Consider the following 21,928-nt stretch of genomic DNA (forward strand, 5'->3'; position numbering starts at 1 on the left):
GGTCCAAACAAGGTGAACCTGGAGCAGTGATGTAGCTATAGACTCAAGAAACTGTCTAAAACTCAACTTTTTCAATTGTACACGGTGCTTATATCAAAAAGAGGCTGATCTCTGGTAATCCTCGGGAAGTCAGCCTGGGCATCGGGGCTGAAAACATTCATTCATTAAACTCGTCATCAGCGCCGTCTCGCCGCCGCCCGGGTCAACACTGCGCCAGACCCATTGTCACACTGATCCTAGTCCGTGCTGCACTCGCACGTTTCCGCAGATGTCGGCACTGCCTACAGCAGGTAGCCGTTTTACACAATAGCAGGTTCTTACAACCCGTGACGGATCGGTAACTGCTATCCGTAGCACATTCCTACCGGGAGCAATTTAATACAGTACCGCGGCCAGACATTTGCAGGGTGCCCTACTGGTGCAATCCGCCCTAGGATGCAAGCTCCTCAGGGGAGGGCAGGATCCTACTGCCCTGTGTGTGACCAGCTCCAGGCCCAGCTGAAGGGATGGCTAAATAATAACGATGGACCCGCCCCATTTCCAGCCTTACAACCCTCCCGTCGCCACCCAGTTCCTCTGTGTGAGCTCCCAGCCCGGCTCCTGGGGAACGTCCCGCGTAAGCGCTGCCGGAAGGGAGGGGGTTCAGCGGCCCGGCTGCCGGCGGCATCTGCGTTAGCACTTGAGCCCGAGTGGGGAGCTGCCAGCGCGGTGAGTGGGGCCGCGGCTCTGCCCGTCCTGCGGCCGCTGCAGGGGGAGCGAGGCGCCTCTCCGGGCTCCCAGCGCGTGGGTGTCCCGGGGCCCGCGCCGCTTTGCCGCTAGCGCCAGCCGGCGCCTTCGCTCGTGTCGCTCCCCTCGGCTGCTGTGCTGTGCTGGCGGGAGGGCGCTGGCCCAGGCCGGGAGAAGAGGCTGGGGCTGCAGGAAGGAAACCGGCCCAGCGCTGCCCGGAGTGCGGGGCACCCGCCGGGGAGGGATCTTGGCGACGAGTCGCTTTTTAATGCGGATTAGTGGCCCTGAGTTGTGTGTCTAGACGGGCTGAGAAGCGGCTGCCCCCCGAGGTGTGTGTGATGAGTTGCCCGGGGAGTGGAGGACCCCGATCTCGAGTTCTAACCGTGGGCTCTTTGTTGAGGGGTTAGCCGGCGTTTCTTGCACTGTAGAGTTGGAGGCGTTGGTCTGGCAAAACAAGCCTTGAGGTTGGCAGCTTGTGTTTTTGAAAGGGAGGGGTAAGGTGGGGGATGAGAGGCCGGTAAGGGTTCCGTGGGAGAGGATTCTGGTGGCTACATTTTAACTGCTTGATACCAGTAAAGGTAGGAGATCTTCGTTTCTACAGTCTTATCAGCCCTGGAGAAATTCCCAGTTTTCTGCAGCTGTCTGACTCCTGCAATGCTTGTACAGTGCCTTACAGCTGGGCAGAAAATCTCTTTACAGCTGGGCAGAAAATCTCCCAGCAATTGCATGCATGCAATGTCAGGATTGCATTTAGCAGGTCTAAAGACCTGTTGCGTCTGACCATTTAAGTGTCAGGTAGAATGGGAACTAGCTCACCTGGTTCCAGTAGTCCTCTCTACCGTGGCCCAGGACAGCATTCCAAAATATCTCAAAATCCACTTTTTCTGGAGCTAGTGCTAAGAACCGTGGATTAGGTACTTAGAGTACAATGCAGCTGGGATTCAGGAAGAAGCGCTGGTGTTCTACAAGTGAGGCAAAAGGTGCTGTGCTTTTTAACCAATATTGGCATAGCCATCTTGGATGCAGTTGAACCAGTTTATGCGTAATCTGCTTCTTTCCAGCTCGCTCAGCTACCAACTCTCTAATTCTCTGGTGTATACGTAATCTAATTAACTGGCTGGGACCCACCTAAATTTAGTGTTCACAGCTCTTATGTGCTGATGCTATGTGTATTTGGGGAACTAAATGATGAACCTGACTTCAAAGGTGGCAAACGTACGAAGCTTGCAGTTAATGTAAACATTTGTGCTGGAGGAAATGTTGGCTGTAGGTATGAGATACCTATTTCAAACTGCTAAATTAGTCTAGTGAACATCAAAAAGCCTATGTGACTATGGTAGAAATCACTCTTCTTAAGTTCTTGTGTATATCTATTCCATACAAGCCAAATATATGTTTGCTTCTGTAAATGACGTGACATCAGAAACCTCCATTAAGGTTACAAAATTTAAATACCACATTCTTTAAAAAAACCATAAAAACACCACCTTGCTATCTTTCTACCACACTATGAAAGCGAAGATCATCCATCTGATTCTTGGAGAATTGAAAGCTATGCTTATCAAAAGTTTTGTGTAAAAAATACAATTTGTGTTCAGTGGAGTTAATGGAACAGAAAAAATGAGTAATTGAGAAACAACAACAGAGGTTTTCTCTTTCATGTTCAATGAACGAAATATTTATGGTTCACAATTTTGCAATATTCCAAGTCTTCTCACATTGTTTTTATTTTAAAAGTGAACTAAATGTAATTATGTTACTCATTTCCTGGCTCATAATACCCAGTCAGAAGCTTAAACTTGTTTCCCTAATTTCTGCCATGTTCTTTTTGGCGATCCATATTTCCACATGAAAGTTCTGAATGGGTCTGGAAAAAGTGAGACTTAATGTCTTGGTTAAAAGGCTTTCTGAAATGACTTGCTCTGTTTCAGTAGCCATCTAATGCCTTCCAAGGAAAGTAACTGCTTGTGCCTTCATGAAAATATGGCAGTAGTAGTAATCTGAGAGCACCAACTCGCTGAACTTTGCTCAAAGAATCAAGAATCCAAGTAGTTTTATCAGTCACTATTTGTGTACCACTATTGTCTGTATACATAGCAGTGTACAATAAATGAAGTACTTTATTTTTTTTGGCGGGGGGGGGGTTATGTAGGACTCTGGAAAGCTTTGTATTTTGGGTACACCAACGTCATGGTCCAATTTCTCAAAGGAACCTCTACCCAGTTTCTAATATACATGCAGTCTGGAACTCAGATAAATTATATGCACTTGCCACACAAATGAGGAGTGTCCCAAATTTAAAAACTTAGTCTCAGTACTAAAAGTTGAACTCTGGACCCCAGTACGCTGAACCTTCACCTGAGGAAGGTAAAACAGTATTTCTACTGTATGTTTGGTTAACACACAAGTAGACCTTTTAATTTTAAGGAAGGGTTTTGTTTGGTTATACATTGTAAAGGGTACAAACAGTTTTTACATTGTAGCTCATCTGCAAAAAGCCAGCAGAGATGATAAAGTTGTAGAAGTTGCAATGTTTTGTTGGATCACGCACATCGAGCAAGGGTTCAGCGCCACATAGACTCGGAAACCTATTGAAGCAGAAGGAGGGCTGTGGATAGTGCATGGCTGATAAACAAAAAGTTACAAATACAAAAAACAATTTCATCTCTTTTTAAGAAGATGACAGAGTTCTGAGACCCGTCATTTAGCTAGAATGGCACTTGTGGATGCATTTGCAAGTGCTAATATACCGTTGAAAAAACTTGATCACCCAAAGCTGCATGAGTTCATTTAGTGGAATGTACAAAATGCCGGTTGCTTACCAACTATGACTAAGCTACGACAGGACTACCTTTCACAGGTTTTTGCTACACATTTGAGTAGATGAAGTCTCAAATTAACTCATGTGAGTCTTTCGCAATGATTTTGGATGAGCAAGACAACTAAGTACTGCATGTTCTGTTTGATTTTATTTCTGATAGGGCCAAAGATGTACAGACAGGAAAGTTAAGAACAGTTCTCACCAATTGCATTTACTTGGAGGCTGTTAACTACACTACAGTTTCTCTAGCGATAATTAAAATCATTTCAAAATATGGTGCAAACCTTGACAAAGTATCTGCTTTCATAAGTCACAATGCAACTTGCATGATAAAATCTCTCAAATCTGTTCTCCAAGGTGTAATGCCAAATGCTGTCCATATTACATGTAATGCACATATAATTTCTCTTGTCAATGAACTGTGGGGATGCAAGTTCAGTAAAGTTGATAAACTGGTCAGCTACGTTAAAGAGATCTTTAAAACACTGCCCTAGCTGCAAACTTCAATACAGGCAGCACATTGCAAACATGACTGAAATCAGGGAGCAAACTATTGCAGTTCCCCCAGAGCCACTAATTACTCTCTGGAATTCCGGGTTTAGGGCTGTACAATACCATGCAGTTCACCTGAAATACTACTGAGTTCCTCTGACAATGAAAATGCAGGTTTTAACAGAACTTTCAACCCTTCTAAACAATGCTCAGCTGAATGAGAAAGTTCAGTTCATTGCCAAGAATGCCACAGCACTGGTGGACTTAATCACTTGGTTCAAAAGTCAACATGTCGCAATCCACCAAACATACAGCAAAGGAATGGATGTACTGTTCTGGGCTGAAGTGCAGCCAAATGAAAATCACTTGGACAATGCTGAGTTAAATATCAGTGCTCAGCCAGTATTTTCTTGCATGGCAAAGAAGCTCAGACAATACTACTGCTACGGGGAAGAGTCAAGCAATGCAGCAAAAACGGCTCCAAAGTTTCAGCAACCTGCAGCAGGGTTCCTAAAAGCTGAGCATATTTTTGACCCTGTGTCACAGAGTCCCCGGGCAATGCTCTGGAACTGATCCCTACAAAGCCAGTCAGGACTCTGGGGGAGTCTCCTTTCTGTGAGCAGACTGTCTTCAAGACACACAGCTCACACAACTTCCATCTTCCTGGGTCTGAACTCCGCGCATTCAGCATCCTCTGCCCCTCTGTGCGCTTCCCACAGCGAGTCCACCCAGGCGGGGTCCTGGGGAAGCCAGAGGGTCCTGCACCCCAACTTCGCATTCAGACGTGACTCTCAGCCAGCCAGTAAAACAGAAGGTTTATTAGACGACAGGAACATGGTCTAAAACAGAGCTTGTAGGTACAGAGAACAGGATCCCTCAGCTGGGTCCATTTTGGGGGACAGTGAGCCAGACAACCCCGTCTGCACTTCACTCCATGTCCCCAGCCAGTCCCAAACTGAAACTCTCTCCAGCCGCTCCTTCTCTAGTCTTTGTCCCTTTCCCGGGCCAGGAGGTCACCTGATTCCTTTGTTCTCTAACCCTTTAGCTCTCACCTTGCAGGGAGGAAGGGCCCAGGCCATCAGTTGCCAGGAAACAGGGTGTTGGCCATTCTCTGTGTCCAGACCCCTGCACACACCTTCCCTCTAGGGCTCTGCAATGATCATACACCTTTATCCCACCACCTAGATACTTAAGAACTGCATAGGGGAAACTGAGGCACCCCACAGTATTCAGAGGAAACATTAAGAACAGTCCCGCTTCGTCACACCCTGCACAAATGCACTTGTTGATGGATTTAACCTTGCTTACTACAATTCCTGGCTTTGACAAGTATTATAGGCTGGAGATTCCTGCTTACAAAAATATTGCGAAAGAAGTGGACTGTAGTTTGGAACTCAGTGGAAGGCAGAATCCCCCACCTCGCAAGGCTAGCTTGGCACTATCTGACAATTCCAGTGAACTCTGTGGATGCAGAGAGAGCCGTGTCTAAACATGGACAGGTGTTTCAGCGCAGTGACAGGGAATGAAGAAAGACACAGTTGCTGGATGCTCCATGGTGACATTCAATTGATGACATTAGAAACTAGAACTTCTTTTTTTTTTTTTTTCATTTGCTTTTGTTAACTTAAGGCAGTGGCTCTCAAGTTTGAGGCTGCCAATTGAGATCGCTACCCTGCAAAACTGTCTCAAAAAATGCCCATATCTACCAACCAGGGAGTTGAGCCCTGAGTGTTATTTGCTGCTGTAAAGTGTCAATCAGTTAATCCTGTCAAGTTCACATGACCTTTTCTTTATTTTATTGAAACAAGCTAATAATTGCATCTGGAAGGACGGGGCACACACACTGCACTGTGACCTCCGCCCCGCAGCTGCAGATCTCTCAGGGCAGGAAGTGGGTGTGGGATGCAGAACTTTCTGTAACCAGGAAAGGTAGCAAGAGCAGCCGTGCAGAGAAAAAGAAAGTCCTGTCCCTCCCCAGCCTGGTCGGGACCAGTTGCCCCTTGCTGGGGCACTCCCAGCAGGATGGGGGGAGATCAGACCCACCTCCGGGAACCTTCTGCGGCCGCAGGAAGCTCTGCGGCTGCTGCCTTCAGAGCCCAGCTTCAAAGGCAACACAGAAGTGAGGATAGCAATCCCCCGACCCCCCTACAACAGGTTTGCAACCCCCACCTGCCCTGTGTTGGGTCGGGACCCCCACAGTCACAACACTGTGAAATTTCAGATTTAAACATCTGAAAATATGAAATTTGCCAATTTTCAAATCCTATGGCCATTAAATTGACCAGAATGGATCATGAATTTGGTAGGGCCCTACCTATTATTCTTTAATAGTTTCCACTGTATTATGTTCCACTGTATTAGTTTCCACTGTTATATGTATTCACAGAGGGGATATATTTAGCAATATTTTTTTAAATTCTAAAATATTTGAAGTTTCACTGTTGCTGGTTTGTTCTAAATGGTAAATATTCATCATTGGCAGGTATCTGAAAAATATTCTCCAAGATGAACTTCTTCCTGGAAACACTCAAAGTCCTGGTGCTCTCAATATATTTCCTGTTGGAATCTCTAGTGTTTTTGTTTGTTCCTGTGCGAAAGAAGAATGTTGCTGGTGAAATAGTACTTATAACAGGAGCCGGAAGTGGAATTGGAAGACTTCTAGCATTAAAATTTGCCCGCCTTGGAGTCACCCTTGTTCTCTGGGACATTAATCAAGAAGGTAACAAGGAAACAAGTAAACTAGCTAGAGAAAATGGAGCCGTGAGAGTGCATGCATACTTGTGTGACTGCAGCAAAAGGCAAGAGATCTACAGAGTGGCAGATCAGGTAAAATATTACATGTTCATGTTTGGTGGTGGTTTTTTTTTTTTTTTTTTTAGCCCATAAAATACTATCTTATCATAAAGCACTGATCTCTTATCTAGATGTTGTTGAACAGAGGTCATGGATCCAGAGCTCAGTCAGTCATTCCATATTAATCCAGTGCTGTGTACATTACCTATCTTTACACACTTCAGTTTCTAGCATCAGCTTGTTCAGCTCCCTCTGCTTCTGCCAAAAGTGGGAGAAACACTTGAGCATTGTCCTTTTTAATAAAATTATCTACTACAAAGTGGACCCTAACTCAAATAGATTAGCTCTTCACCAACTAGTTCACTTACTGAACATGAAGTGTAATTAATATACTGACTTAAGTTAAAGCAACAATTAATGCTTGAACTACTGCAAAGAATGAGCCTTAGAAGTAGCAGTATCTTTTGAAATGGACTAACAATTTGCACAAATTTAGAATAATGCGTGAGATTAAACCCTGGATTTGTGCTGGAAATGGCCCACCTTGATTATCATACACATTGTAAGGAGACTGATCACTTTAGATAAGCTACTACCAGCAGGAGAGTGGGGTGGGGGGAGAGAAAACCTTTTGTAGTGGTAAACACCCATTTTTTCATGGTTTGTATGTATAAAAGCATCTTCTGTATTTTCCACAGTATGCATCCGATGAAGTGAGCTGTAGCTCACGAAAGCTTATGCTCAAATAAATTGGTTAGTCTCTAAGGTGCCACAAGTACTCCTTTTCTTTTTGAGATTTTCAAGGACTTCATAGATATGCTTTGATCAAATATATCAGAGGCTTAAATATTGCAGTCTTTCCCTCCTAAAGAGAATTAGTTCCTACAAAGCAAGTACACTGTCAGCAATTATATGTAGAGTTGGTACCAATGCCGAGAGTTAAGATTGCTTAACATCCTTTCCATTATAAGAACCTGTTTTCTGCTGCTTAAAATGCTGTTAAACCTGCCTTCTGGGCTGAAAATTCTGAGTCTGCTTCAGGCTAAATGTTTTGAAAGTTTCAGCTAAAATAGTTCAGCTCTTTCTGGGAACAAAGAGGGAACTACATTGTTTTACCCATGTTAAACTTTTTTAAAAAGTTCATTTGAGAAGCTCTAGCACCTGAGGGACTCAGTTTGGCAAGAAGGTTGGCTTCATGTTGGGTTTTTTTTTGTGTGGTTATGATAAGCAGAGGCTCCTTTGAGGCCACCAGTATTACTTTCAGAAGAGCCTGTTTGCAACGAGCATGCTTCTTTATCTCGTAGCTCCTACATGTTGGCTGAATTGCACTTCGGCTGTGCCTGCAGAGTAGCTAAATATCCTTCACCCTAGGGCTTCAGGGACTGAGCAGGGTTCTTCCTGTAACTGATCCTCCTGGATGCTGGGGGCTACTGTGGCACCAGAACTAAGAACAGGAAGACTCCTTTGATCTCATTGTCTCCATTGCACCCAGGTAGCATGGAGAGGGAGGTGACAGCCTGACTTAAGAACATAAGAATGACCATACTGGGTCAGACCAAAAGTCCAGTATCCTGTCTTCTGACAGCGGCCAATGTCAGGTGCTTCAGAGGGAATGAATAGATCAGGGCAATTATCGAATGATCCATTCCCTGTCATCCTGTCCCAGCATCTGGCAGTCAAAGACTTAGGGACACCCAGAGCATGGGGTTGCATCCCTGACCATCTTGGGTAAAAGTCATTGGTGGAGATATCCTCCATGAACGTATTTACTTTTTTTTAAAACCCAGTTACACTTTTGGCCTTCACAACATCCCCTGGGAACAAGTTCTCCAGGTTGACGCCTCTTTGTGTGAACAAATACTTCCTTTTATTTGTCTTAAATCTGCTGCCTATTTCATCAGTTTCTGCAGATGGGAACCCTCTAGGACAGCAGTTCTCAAACTGTGGGTCGGGACCCCAGAGTGGGTCGCTACCCCATTTTAATGAGGTTGCCAGGGCTGACTGAGACTTGCTGGGGCTCGGGGCTGAAGTCCGAGCCCCACCATCTGGGGCCCAAGCTGAAGCCTGAGAGATTCAGCCCTGGGCAGCAGGGCTCAGGTTACAGGCCCCCGGCTGAGGTTGAAGCCCTTGGGCTTCAGCTTTGATCCCTTCCCCACCCAGGGTAGTGGGGCTCGGGCTTTGGCTCCGGCTCCCCCGCCCAGGGCAGTGAGAATCAGGCGGACTCAAGCTTCGGTCCCCCCTCCTGGGGTCATGTAGTAATTTTAGTTGTCAGAAGGGGGTTGCAGTGCAATGAAGTTTGAGAACCCCTGCAGTAGGAGGCAGTGAAACTGCCAAGATTCAGTTCTGCTTCAGCCTGAGGACTGCTAATGAAGAACACTAGAAAGGCTTCTCTCCTATGAGCAACAGCACAAAGGATACAATCCACCCCTACCTTGGGAACCAGAAAAAAAACAGCTGTGGCAGGATAAAGACTGAAACTGCAGGGCCTTTTATGATCTCTCCTTGCAGAAATCACACAAAGGGAAGGCTGACTATTAAAGCAGCTATAGCTTTAAACAGTTCTCCCTTCACCAATGAAGTAACCAACAGGGGAGCAGGGCCCACCCAGTAGAAAGTAGAGTAAGGCCATCCCCTGCTGCTAAGAATCAGTTTTGAAACTCTGACTCAGAAAACAACCCCCTCCACCTGCATTATCTCCTACTGTTCTGGTCCTCCCAACCCAAGAGGAAGCAGAGCAAGGTCCGTATTTCATTGCTGGGTACCAGAATTACATCTGTTGACAGGCTACTTTAAGACCAACCTTCTTCCAACAGTCTAATGCCTGTGCTTATTTTAAAAAATAGGGTTCCAAGTCCAGCCAACTAGGCTAAACGGGCGGTCGCGCAGCTTACAGGGAACACTGTGCTGTTGCTGTGTAATGGGTGTCTCAGACTTGCTGTACTGTAGGCATCTGACGCCATTTTTAAAATTTTTTTTTTTTAACAAAAAGCTCTTTAACAGAATTCTCTGAGGCATTAAGGAGCCTTGCTGCTGCTTCCTATGAATCTGTCACTCCACTAGACTTCTACCATTGCCAGTTAGAACCATTTCTCTGCATTCCTCCCCAATACAAGGCATAAATAGGAAGAAATAACTGAGGAAATGGAAGCATGCGTCCAGAAAAACGATTAACTGGTCAGATGAAGTGTGGTACAAACACCCTGGACCACAGCCTCATGCTGATCTGTAATCAATAAGTCCTTCACCATTCGCTGTTGACATATTACCTTACTTGGTCTAGGGGTCCCAGAAACCAACAGGTCCTGCCAGCTCACCTCATCTCTTTGCTTCCCCCCATCTACTTGCCACACACCCAGAAAGGATGAGTCTGAAATGGAGTGGGCATTTTTATACCTGAGAGAAAGGACCAAGGCTTTCTTCATCCTACTCCACAAAAGAACAAAAAAGCAAACCAAGGATGGCTTGTGTCAGCTGGGTTAAACAAACTGACATTAACTTTTTAAAGGTTTCAGAGTAGCAGCCATGTTAGTCTATCCTCAAAAAGAAAAGGAGTACTTGTGACACCTTAGAGACTAACAAATTTATTTGAGCATAAGCTTTCGTGAGAAGAGCCATCTGTAAACAAGGTGGTCAATTTGCCAATTTTTCTTTGCTTTCTGACTGTTATCTGACACTCTTCTTGGGCAGGGAAGAGATCACCAAATAATCAGAAATCAAGCGCAGGTCCAAACACACAGCACCCTCTTTCCAAGAACTTGGTCTATTCACACAAGTAGTAGTTGGGGTCATAACCTGTGACTCTGACCCCTGCCCTTCTGGTGTGATTAAAAACATAATAGTGACCTACTAAATGGGACTGACACCTACTTTGTGGGGAAGCTGCTACTTGCCTTAAAATATCCTTAAGTCCGGGGTGGCCAACCTGTGGCTCCGGAGCCACATGCGGCTCTTCAGAAGTTAATATGCAGCTCCTTGTATAGGCACCGACTCTGGGGCTGGAGCTATAGGCACCAACTTTCCAGTGTGCCATTGGGTGCTCACTGCTCAACCCCTGGCCAATGTTCCCTCTAATTTTTGAAAGGCCCTGTGCGCAACAAAACTTCTTCTGTGCAAATTTTTGTGCGTGCGGTGTTTAGGATCTGTGTGCACGCGCACAGCTTAGAGGGAACAGTGCCCCTGGCTCTGTCACGGGCCCTGCCTCCACTCCACCCCTTCCCGCCCTCTCCCCTGAGCCTGTCATGCCCTCGTTCCTCCCCACTCCCTCCCAGAGCCTCCTGCACCCAACGAAACAACTGATCGGGGGGGAGGGGGTGCTGATCGGTGGGGCTGCTGGTGGGTGGGAGGTGCTGGGAGTGGGTGGGGGGAGCTGATGGAGGGCTGCTGATGTATTATTTTGGCTGTTTGGCAAGGTATATTGGTAAATTCTGGTTCCTTCTCAGGCTCAGGTTGGCTTTAGTCTGACCATTTTGAAAGAAGCCATTGTTTGATGTTAGAGACTTCTCAAACTGCTGCCCCGTTACCCAGTATCTAACCTTCCTGTTCTACAGGGTTGCCTAAAAACACAAGTTGTACTACTTTAACCATACTGATATGGTCGATGTAGTTATACTGCTACAAAGTGTTGTATGCTGTGTCAAAGGGTGTGCCTGCCCTGTAGCACTTCCTGCTGTCCAGCATGTCTCTGTATGGTTTCTGTCCAGTTCTTTCATTGTTTGTCTGTTGCATAACTAATTTTGCAAGATTTAAATTTACTAAGGTGGTGGGGTAAGTTTGTTTCAAGAAGTATAGATTTCACCATCACAACTCTTATAGGTGAGTCCTTGCCAGACAGAATACAACCAAACAAAGTTGTCTTTTTAAAATCTTAAGATCTGTTTCTTTATCTGGTGATGGTGGGTACTATTAGGACAGGAATGCCTTCTTAACAGCCTGATATTTCATTGTTTTAATGTAATTTAGCGGGAATGTGAGGATGTGACTTTTTCTGCTTTTTAGCTCATGGCTCCTGCTGTCCTAACGTGGCTGCAGAGAAAGCCCTCAGACCTTATAATCCCTAACTAGAATAGTTACAATACCAGTTTGAAAACCAGTGTAAGCAAACTACAGGTTTAAGCAAATTAATTCAGAAGCTAGCAAAAAAGGTCTTCCCATACCATCTTTTAGGTGCCAGGATCCTTCTGCTGGATTTCAGGCTGGGACAATGGTCTTATTATTACAACAACAACAACAAAAAAGAGAGAGGAAATAACAGCTGCACCTGTGTGTGTATACGCACTTTTCCCCACCCTTACTAATAGGCCAAATCCTCAGATTGGTGGGGATTGGATAAATATAGTAAAGCCTACTCTACATTTAACAAGTTACTTCTAATTATTAACCTTGCCTACAAATACCTGAGGAAAATTTTGTAATACAGAAGCAATTAGGTTTCAGAGTAACAGCCGTGTTAGTCTGTATTCGTAAAAAGAAAAAAGAAAAGGAGTACTTGTGGCACCTTAGAGACTAACCAGTTTATTTGAGCATGAGCTTTCGTGAGCTACAGCTCACTTCATCGGATGCATAGCATATCGTGGAAACTGCAGAAGACATTATATACACACAGAGACCATGAAACAAAACTTCCTCCCACCCCACTGTCCTGCTGGTAACAGCTTATCTAAAGTGATCATCAAGGAGGGCCATTTCCAGCACAAATCCAGGTTTTCTCACCCTTCCCCCCCCCCCCCCCCCACAGACACACATACAAACTCACTCTCCTGCTGGTAATAGCCCATCCCTCTTTGAAACCTCTCTTTATAATGCGCATGATAATCAAGGTGGGTCATTTCCAGCACTAATCCAGGTTTTCTCACCACCACCCCCCCACACACACACACACACCCCTCCAAAAACCGTTTTTGGAGGGGCGGGGGGTGGGGTGGGGGGGGGTGGTGAGAAAACCTGGATTAGTGCTGGAAATGACCCACCTTGATTATCATGCGCATTATAAAGAGAGGTTTCAAAGAGGGATGGGCTATTACCAGCAGGAGAGTGAGTTTGTATGTGTGTCTGTGGGGGGGGGGGGAAGGGTGAGAGAACCTGGATTTGTGCTGGAAATGGCCCTCCTTGATGATCACTTTAGATAAGCTGTTACCAGCAGGACAGTGGGGTGGGAGGAAGTTTTGTTTCATGGTCTCTGTGTGTATATAATGTCTTCTGCAGTTTCCACGATATGCTATGCATCCGATGAAGTGAGCTGTAGCTCACGAAAGCTCATGCTCAAATAAACTGGTTAGTCTCTAAGGTGCCACAAGTACTCCTTTTCTTTTTTCTTTTTAGAAGCAATTAGGTTCTTTCTCCTCCCTCCCACCCCACGCCACCATAGGGAAAACTTATATACACTTCTCTGCCTAATTCTCAACACACCTGCCATTGTTAATTGTTTTTAATATTATAGTAGTAGTATGCAGTATAGTAGTGATTGTGCAAATAGAGGAAGACGTGGTGCATGCTTCAAAGAGTTTACAGTCCTAAATGACACAGGTGGGGGAGAAAACAAAAAGCAAAGTGGTCAGAGTGGAGAGAGGCATTGTCTTGTCCATTTTATTTATACATTTCCTCAAACGTCCCCTCTATCTAGTCCCTTTTGTGAGTCTCTTTGCTTTATAACCTTTTCCAGCTCCTCCTTTGGTTTTTTCCTGATCTGTTTACCAGGTCTGTTTCTCAATCTCCTTAATAGCCTCAGGAATGTAAGATAATGGAGAGGACTTGTTTGGTAAATCTTTCTCTCCATTCCACTCCCTTACTAGATGTTGCATATGCCGCCTGAATTCTTAAATGCATAACCGTGTAGTCTTTACATTCTCTTAACATGAAAGGTTCTAGTTTTAAAAAAAACCCACCATAGTTGTGAGTCTCAAGGAAAAACTGAAATTATGTGATCCGGAACTACTTGACTAGTCAACACAGGAACACCATTTCTCATGGATTCTAGTGGCTCTTGTAACGTGAGCAAAGACTGAGACCAGAGTGTATGCACATCTTGCAGGATATACACTTTTGCTACGTAGCTAAATTAGCCCCACCCATGCTGCAGAACCTCTTTGCTACAAAGGATTACACATAATAAGTGTCAGACGCAGAACTAAAACCCAGATATCTTGATTCTGCCATTGTAAAAAAGCAACTTTGTGTATCTGCGATTTATTACACATGGAATTTCATGATCAATATTGTACATGAGCAATCCAGACGAGCTTGCCATAGGTGGCTGAATAAGTTCAAAATAGCTTGTTTTAAATGCAGCCTGTCTGAAGTGTCTGCCAATGATCAGGCTATTCAATTTCAGCAGAATCTTAAAATCTTGTCATTGACTGGGCTTTGTAAAGCATCATGCGTATCTATGCTGCTGTATAAATAATGACTAAGCATGTGAGAGCCTGGTGTGTTGGATGGTGCTCAGCTGGAATGGAGTCAGAGGGATTGAAGTGTGTTGGCCACTGCCCATTCCTGAAGGAGGATTCTGGGCCAAATAGTGGTGCTACATAGGAATTGATTAATGCAATCTATAGAGCCAATTGCAGTGATTTCAGTGATTTATTACAGGGATACAAGATCTCCATGTGGATAGCCCTGTCCTCCCATGGATCCAAAGAAACTGCCAAATTTGGCAGACTTCTTCTCAAGGAAGCAGTTTGGGAGGAGTGTTGCCTGAAAAGGACACTGTGTACATGTGTGGGTGTAATCCCATCTCTATCTATAACGTACATTGTACTCCTTTTGACTATCTCCAGTAACACAAGCCTTAACTTCAAGATTACATTATCTGAGCACTGATATAAACTATGTACTACTAATTTTAAGAACTGTTCTAAGACCTTTTATTCAACTTTCTTTATCCTGTCCCTTTGTAGAAAACATTCATATTTGTATTTTTAGTTGCCAGGTTGCGTTTACAGACAACTAAACAGGCATCTTCCACTTTTAAGATGAGCATGCTCAATCTGGAAGTGACTAATAAATACAGAACTACACTTTGACAATTTCTTCTATACAAAAGAAAAAAAAGAAAAATCGGCTACCTCCTCCTTCATACTCCCTGGCCAATATTATGCCAGTTTCTCATAAGTTAGTATTATAATGGTAGTTATCAAGCATTGGACTTGCTAAAATTAAAATGATTTCTTAATTTTTGTGCAGAGAATCAACTAAGTTAAATTCTATTTTATAAATAGAATGCTTACCTCCTTTTACATTCTTTATTGAAGGTACACAATTACCCTGCAGCAACTTCTAGCACATGAAAGGATAAAAGAAAAAAATTATAAAGCAAATACACTAGACTTATTTATAAGGGATCCACAAAAATTACACATGAAATTGCTAATGTACAAATAAGCTGTCTAAACTGAGCATGCGTAGCTTGTGTGATTTACAGCTTGTATTTTAGCACTTAATCTGTCAACAGTCAGGTGTCTACGTTATTTTATCAAGTGTGTGTATATAAGGATAATAGAAAGTGCACAACACAGAATGAGTCTCTTTAACTTGCAGTCAAAATGAAGTTACAGTTGCAGCCACATCAGTAATTTGACTGTATTACCTGTCACAGTTCAGGGCAGTGACATCTATATTCCCCCTCATGGTGTAGCAAGAGCACCATACTAGGTTCTTGGTTCGTCAGCCATCACCTTTCTTGGGCAGAGACCCATGTCTCTCTCCGTCCTGACCAGGGTATTTCCAGATTGCACAGCTCCCTGCCTCTACTGTGACCCCTTCCTTCCTCACCACCCCAATAAAGCCAGGCTGCTTAAGCCAGCGTACTTGACTTTTCTCCTCTGAGATGGTAAACAAGGTAACTGCCACAGTTAGGCTTCCACACAGCTCTTTCTAAGCAAGCATCTTTATTCTTAAGCATTTCAGAGAAAGCATATTCAAAACAATAAAAGAAGATGTATGCATGTTAGTAAGCTTACCCAGAAATCACTCCTGACTCCAATAAGGGCTCTGGCTGGTGACCAGTCCTTCAAACCCCACCCAGGAGTTTTCTTGTAGCAATCAGTTCATCAATCCTTTTGCTCGGAAGGAGAACTCCAAAGAGTGTCATTTACTCCTTTTTGTTAGGTGTGTGTTTGTTTTTTAGCTGTCTTCATTGAACAGGTTTCAGAGGGGTAGCCGTGTTAATCTGTATAAGCAAAAACAACAAGGAGTCCTTGTGGCACCTTAAAGACTAACACGTTTATTTGGGCATAAGATTTTGTGGGCTAGAACCCACTTCATCAGATGCATAGAATGAAAAATACGGGAGCAGGTATAAATACATGAAAAGATGGGAGTTGCCTTACCAAGTGGGAGGTCAGTGTAACGAGACAATTCAATTAGCAGTAGGATACTAACTTCTGCTACTGTTACTCACTCCTTCTTGTCAACTGTTTGAAATGGGCCACTCTTATTACAACTACAATAGTTATTTTTCCTCCCTTGGTATCCTACTGTTAATTGAATTGTCTAGTTAGACTGACCTCGCATTTGGTAAGGCAACTCCCATCTTTTCATGTATTTATACCTGCTCCTGTATTTTCCACTTCATGCATCTGATGAAGTGGGTTCTAGCCCACGAAAGCTTATGCCCAAATAAATTTGTTGGTCTCTAAGATGCCACAAGGACTCCTCATTGTTTTTTCATGTAACAGGTGATCAGGGCCCACCCCGGGAAGCTTCAAAGGCTGAGTACAGAAGTGGGAATTTGCAACCTTCTTCTCCAAAGAATTCTACTTCACACATATTGTCACCCCTACATTGTTCAAGGCAGTCTTTTGAAGCTCACAGTACTTTCCAAAGATTGCATTAATCCTGTCTTCCTCCTAAAGAAGTTCTATACAATCCCACAATAATACATAAACATTTGCATTTTTTAATACAGTGAACTCCTAAAATACTTAAACTTAGGTCTTGTCTACAGTACAAACTTTTGTTGGCAAAAGTTATGCCACTTTAATTAAACCGTTATTGCATGTCCACACTATGCTCCTTGCGTCAGCAGAGTGCATCCACTCTAGCAGCTCTTGCAATAACACAGAGAGTACTTCACTGTGGGTAGCTATCCCACTGTGAAACTGGGGTGCTTTGGGAAGGGTTTACAATGCCTCATGGGGTGGGTACAGCATCACATGACGCAGGTTTCTCAATCCCGTCATTCCATGGGCATCCTAGTAGACTGTCAGCTGCTTTTTCAACTGAAGTGTGGGGGAGGGAGAGGAGAGTGGCGTGAGCAGGAGAGAGACAGAAACCTGTGTATGTTGCGGGAGAGTGTGTATCGGCATGCTGGCTGTTTAAGTTCAGACAGCAGGCTGACCAACCTATCCTGTGGTAGGGGGTGGGGGACACCCTCACACACATGGGGGAGGTTTAGGTTGGATATTAGGGGGAGGTTTAGCTTGGATATTAGGAAAAACTTTTTCACTAGGAGGGTGGTGAAACACTGGAATGCGTTACCTAGGGAGGTGGTAAAATCTCCTTCCTTAGAAGTTTTTAAGGTCAGGCTTGACAAAGCCCTGGCTGGGATGATTTAATTGGGGATTGGTCCTGCTTTGAGCAGGGGGTTGGACTAGATGACCTCCTGAGGTCCCTTCCAACCCTGATATTCTATGATTCTACATCAGCCCCCAGCTTTGCATGGCACAGCAGTTTCTCTTTTCCCCCCTCTCTGCCTGCCTGCCTATAGTTCTGTGATTCACTCCGAGTTCTCCCACAGCCTCTTCAGCTGCCAGGAGCCACATCCTGAGCAGCTCTGTGAGCTCTCCATGCTGAGGAATGTCAAAGCAGTACAGCAGTCGTCCAGGGCCTGCTCCCTGCAGCAGCAGTCTGCCTGCAGCTGTGTGCCTAGTGCAGGGCAGAACAGGAGCACTCCACCTTAACGATTTGAACGGAGCAGCACACTCAGCTGTCCCATACTTCCTGGAGCTTGAAAGTTGAGGGGCTCATGCCTGCAGGGCAGCAGAGATCAAAACAGTGAGCAGAGCAGTCATGGCAGGCATTATGGGATACTGGAGGAAGCCAGTTATGTCAAGGTAACGTGCAGCAGTGCCTACACTGACGCTTTGTCACTTTCATTTTTGCCTCAAAAAGCTTTACGCCTCTCGCTGAGAGAGTTTTGTTGGCAAAATAGCGGAGTTTTACCGCAAAAAGGAGCTCTGTATTGCGTACACCTCCCCTGTTTTGTAAGCAAAAGGCAGCTTAAAGCTGACAAAACTTGTAGTGTAGACAAGGCCTTAATTCAGTAAGGATTTGACCAAGATATTGCAGGAAACTGCCAAAACTATCTCACTACCTTTCAAGAATGTTAGTTACACAAACATCTTTAGAAGACCAAGAAAAATCTTGTGATCTTAGGAAAATCCTCTGTGGCTTCTCCAATCTCCTCCTACACAATCCTTAAAAGGTTTGTTGGGGAGTCCTTATGCCCCACCATCTGCAAGCCCTAAGGGTAGGTCTACACAACAAAGAAAAACTTGTAGTTGGCCCGTGCCAGCCAGCTCAGGCTGCAGGGCTGTTTCGCTGCTGTGTAGACTTCCGGACTTGGGCAGCCCAAGCCCTGCAAGCCCAAGTCTGTTGTCACGGGTCAGCCATGGCTTTTTCTTTGCTGTGTTGACATACCTTAAGAGGCTTATCAGGGCCTCATTGTCTCTGGGGAGGTTGAATATGTCTGTTTGTGAGCTCATAACACCTTAACTGAAGGTATTGAATATGACAAAGGTTTCCTTTATTCAAAATATTCAAATTTTGTTTAGCTTCAGTGAAGTCTGACTGAAAACTTCCCCTCTTCCTCCAAAACTCATTGGCTTTTTGTGATGACCATTTACACTAACTCTCCTGGCATCATGTTCTTCCTGCCACCTTTATGGTATATAGTGTGGGTGGCTTTTTATTAAATAAAGCCCAATAATTCCCCTTAGCAGGTCACATTTAAATTACAGACCTGTAAAGTTGTTGTCTGCAGAGTTCTAACACTTGACTAAAGGAAAAAGTTGCAGAGTGAAAAGACTTTGGTCTTATGAACTACTTTCTCACTGTCTAGCATTGTAAAATTAGCAATGTTGCAACTTCCTGTAATATAAACGAATAACTAAACATACTCTCTTTCTTTTGGCCTGGAATAACATCTTGATTTGATTGCCTTCCTTTAGGTTAAAAAAGAAGTTGGTGATGTTAGTATCCTAATCAACAATGCTGGTATTGTAACTGGAAAGAAGTTCATTGATTGCCCAGATTCACTTGTGGAGAAAACCATGGAGGTGAACACCATGGCACACTTCTGGGTAATATACAGATATTCTTTTTTTATAGGGAACTGTGAAAGAATGTTGGCACTTAAGTCTGTTTTGGAAATGAGGGGGGAAATCGCTTATATAATTGCTGTTTAACTGGGTGAGCTTGTGAGGCCCTACACACAACTCGATGACATTTGTTTGTGAGTTCCAAAAATAGAGGGTGGCCCACAGAAAGCTTGTGGGAAAGAGTTAAGGGATATGTTTAGCCCCTTGTGTGGGCAATCACTTCTGCCTAAAAAAGCAATAAAGTATGCGACCCCCTTAGTATTGGTTGCCTGATATTAAGAGAGACTTCTGGGAAATGTAAAGCTGAAAAGTACTGTTACTGTGGGCAGTTTGGTGCTATAGCTCTTGATATGAACTGACTCAGAGCAGGACTGCCAAAGCTGCCATAAACTGGCTACTTCATCAATCATTAGCAGAAAAGAACCTGGTTCTTGTGCTTCCATGGGTTGGGTCAGAACTTGTTCTGATTGCATTCTGTCACCTGTTTGCCACTGGGAACTTGCACTATTACAGTGGATCCTCTAAAGCACTCTTACTTGGTGTCTTAAATGTCAAACTGACATACGCTGGCATGATTGATTTGAAGACTTTTATCTTAAATTAGTCATTTGATTTGCATTTTACTATGAAGGAGATGAACCGATATTGTAATAAAGAACTGAAAGTGAATTATAATTAATAAAGAAGGAATGGTGGATTAAAACATGCTGCTCTGTTTCCGTTTGCTGGAAAACATAGAAATGACACAGAATGGGTAGCTGAAATCAGCAAGTGATAGCAGAAAGATTAGGAGTTCAGTTTTCCCTTCTCGGCTGCTATTTTTAAGATGGAAGCCTGTTCGGAAAATGTTGCAGTACTGAGCTCCTGGGTGTGGGGAATTTACAGCTTCCCAGGACTTCAGCTGATTGCTGCCAGCAAGATTGCAATCTAATTTCTGACTCCCCCTAGTGGATGACTACAACATCAAGAAAACTATGGAAACTTATTGGAGAGTCCTTAAGAGATCCACCTTGGCGGATTCAGTTAGTAGACGAAGTGGAAATACATATTAGTTAGGACAGGAACTATCTTATTAGCCACTGTAGAATGAGGGGAAAGCATTAAGACTTAAAAGGTCTCCTTAATAGGTGGCACTTTTTCAATAGTAATGTTCTAACTAATTGCACAATTAAATCACTTTAAGTAATGTTTAACTGTAAGTGTGGGTTTCAATGTGTTTCATAGACTTACAAAGCCTTCCTTCCAGCCATGATGGCCTCTAACCATGGACACTTGGTTAGTATTGCAAGCTCAGCAGGACTGATTGGAGTCAGTGGGCTAGCAGGTTAGTGTATTCAAGATCATTCTAAATGGAATCTAAAGGTATGTTCTTGGTTATGTACTTCAACTACGAGCCACCTAAATAAAATGGTCTGACTTTCAAAACACCTGTACACTTAATGGCTCCCACTGACCTCAATGGGATCTAGGTTCTCAGCACCATTAAAAATTCTTTTCACCTTTTATTAAAGAACTGGTGGGGGGGGGGGTGGAGAGGGGAAGAAGAGAACAGTTAAAGCATTTGAAATATAAAGTGTTAAGTAGGGCTTTTATTATAACATCATGTGGCTTTAGCTGGAGCGTTTGTAGAAGGAATATCCACCCCTTCCTCCTCCCCCCTCATTTGAGAGTATTAAAGATAAGTACTGTACCTTTCTGGGGGGAAAGAGAGGCTAATTGAAATGATTGGAGCTGCTCCTGTTACGAAGTCTGATCCTCTTGTTTAGAAGATGAAGCAGGACACACAATGGGAGAGAAAAGAACAGCTAAAATAGAAAGTGCAGCTTCTGTGTCTTTGATGTTGACTTTTACTTGAAGCATTACTGCTGGAAAAACACACGCATGGCACATTGTCTTACTAGCCACCCTGAGATCTGGCAAACTTGTACCATCATCTGGCCATTTAGGACATTTGGTTTTAGCTTCCTTTCTGATAACAGGCTTACAGTAGTGTTGCAGAACATGTAGGTGTGGCTGGCTTAGCCACTCTTAGCCACAGAAGGTGAAAGAAAAGAAATATGGTGAGGAAGGGAAAAGACACATGGTGCGGGAGGGAGGAGTCTCACATATCAGATGATAGTTGGGGTTTACCCAGAGCCAGTGGAGGTGACAGAGTCATCTGAATCCCTCTCTCTCTGGCCCAGTCTGGTCAGGACATGTCTCAGGATTAGAATGACAAAGGCCCAGTGCTGTCACGGTGGATTCTTTGTCCTAGGAGACAGTTGAGGTAGCAGCTATGATGGTAAAGTTTATCCCTTTCCTGTCTGTCAGACAGCTTTTGGTGGTGGGGAGTCTTTTCTTTTAAGGACCCCAAAAGAGAGCAACGGCAGTGTAGCTCATCCCCTTCATTATTTTGTTCACCAAGTAGGCCTAATTTTTGACACACTGATTTGGGTTCATTAATGTCTGGTCCCACACTTTTTTTTTTTTGTTGACCAAGCATAATCTTAATACTGTCCTTGAATTATATAATTCAGCCTTTTTGTATGAACTAATTTAGTCTGTCTCCCTTTCATACCTATTCACATCAGCATTTGTTATAGGTTATTATGACAATTCGTAAACTTACACTCACTTTTTTGCAGTTGAGCTCACTTTTTTGCAGTTGAGCTCACAATTCATATAAATTTGTAGGCGCAATTATTCTAACAGTACCCAGACTACTCTTGTTAGAGCATAATTTTGCCAGACTTTCTTCTCAGACAAGAAGTTGTGCTTGGTTTGCTCAGCATGAGACACTGGA

At 43.9% G+C, this 21,928-nt stretch overlaps 1 protein-coding gene across 3 annotated transcripts in view; it reads left to right on the forward strand.

The window, feature by feature from the left end:
* The first annotated feature begins 271 nt into the window (after nucleotides 1-271).
* LOC141981410 (epidermal retinol dehydrogenase 2-like) overlaps nucleotides 272-21,928 on the forward strand; it is a 29,767-nt gene continuing 8,110 nt past the window's right edge. The window contains exons 1-4 of one of the 3 annotated variants that reach the window (XM_074943086.1): nucleotides 272-290; nucleotides 6,522-6,865; nucleotides 18,997-19,128; nucleotides 20,371-20,470. In XM_074943086.1, the coding sequence (XP_074799187.1) occupies nucleotides 6,545-6,865; nucleotides 18,997-19,128; nucleotides 20,371-20,470 (553 nt within the window). In that variant the 5' untranslated portion in view covers nucleotides 272-290; nucleotides 6,522-6,544. Of the gene's footprint in view, nucleotides 291-491; nucleotides 709-752; nucleotides 1,056-6,521; nucleotides 6,866-18,996; nucleotides 19,129-20,370; nucleotides 20,471-21,928 lie in introns of those variants that run through there. The other 2 variants (XM_074943084.1, XM_074943085.1) reach the window with 2 other exon arrangements.

The sequence above is a fragment of the Natator depressus genome, chromosome 2 (genome assembly GCF_965152275.1).
Source record: "Natator depressus isolate rNatDep1 chromosome 2, rNatDep2.hap1, whole genome shotgun sequence".
Lineage (NCBI taxonomy): Eukaryota > Metazoa > Chordata > Testudines > Cheloniidae > Natator > Natator depressus.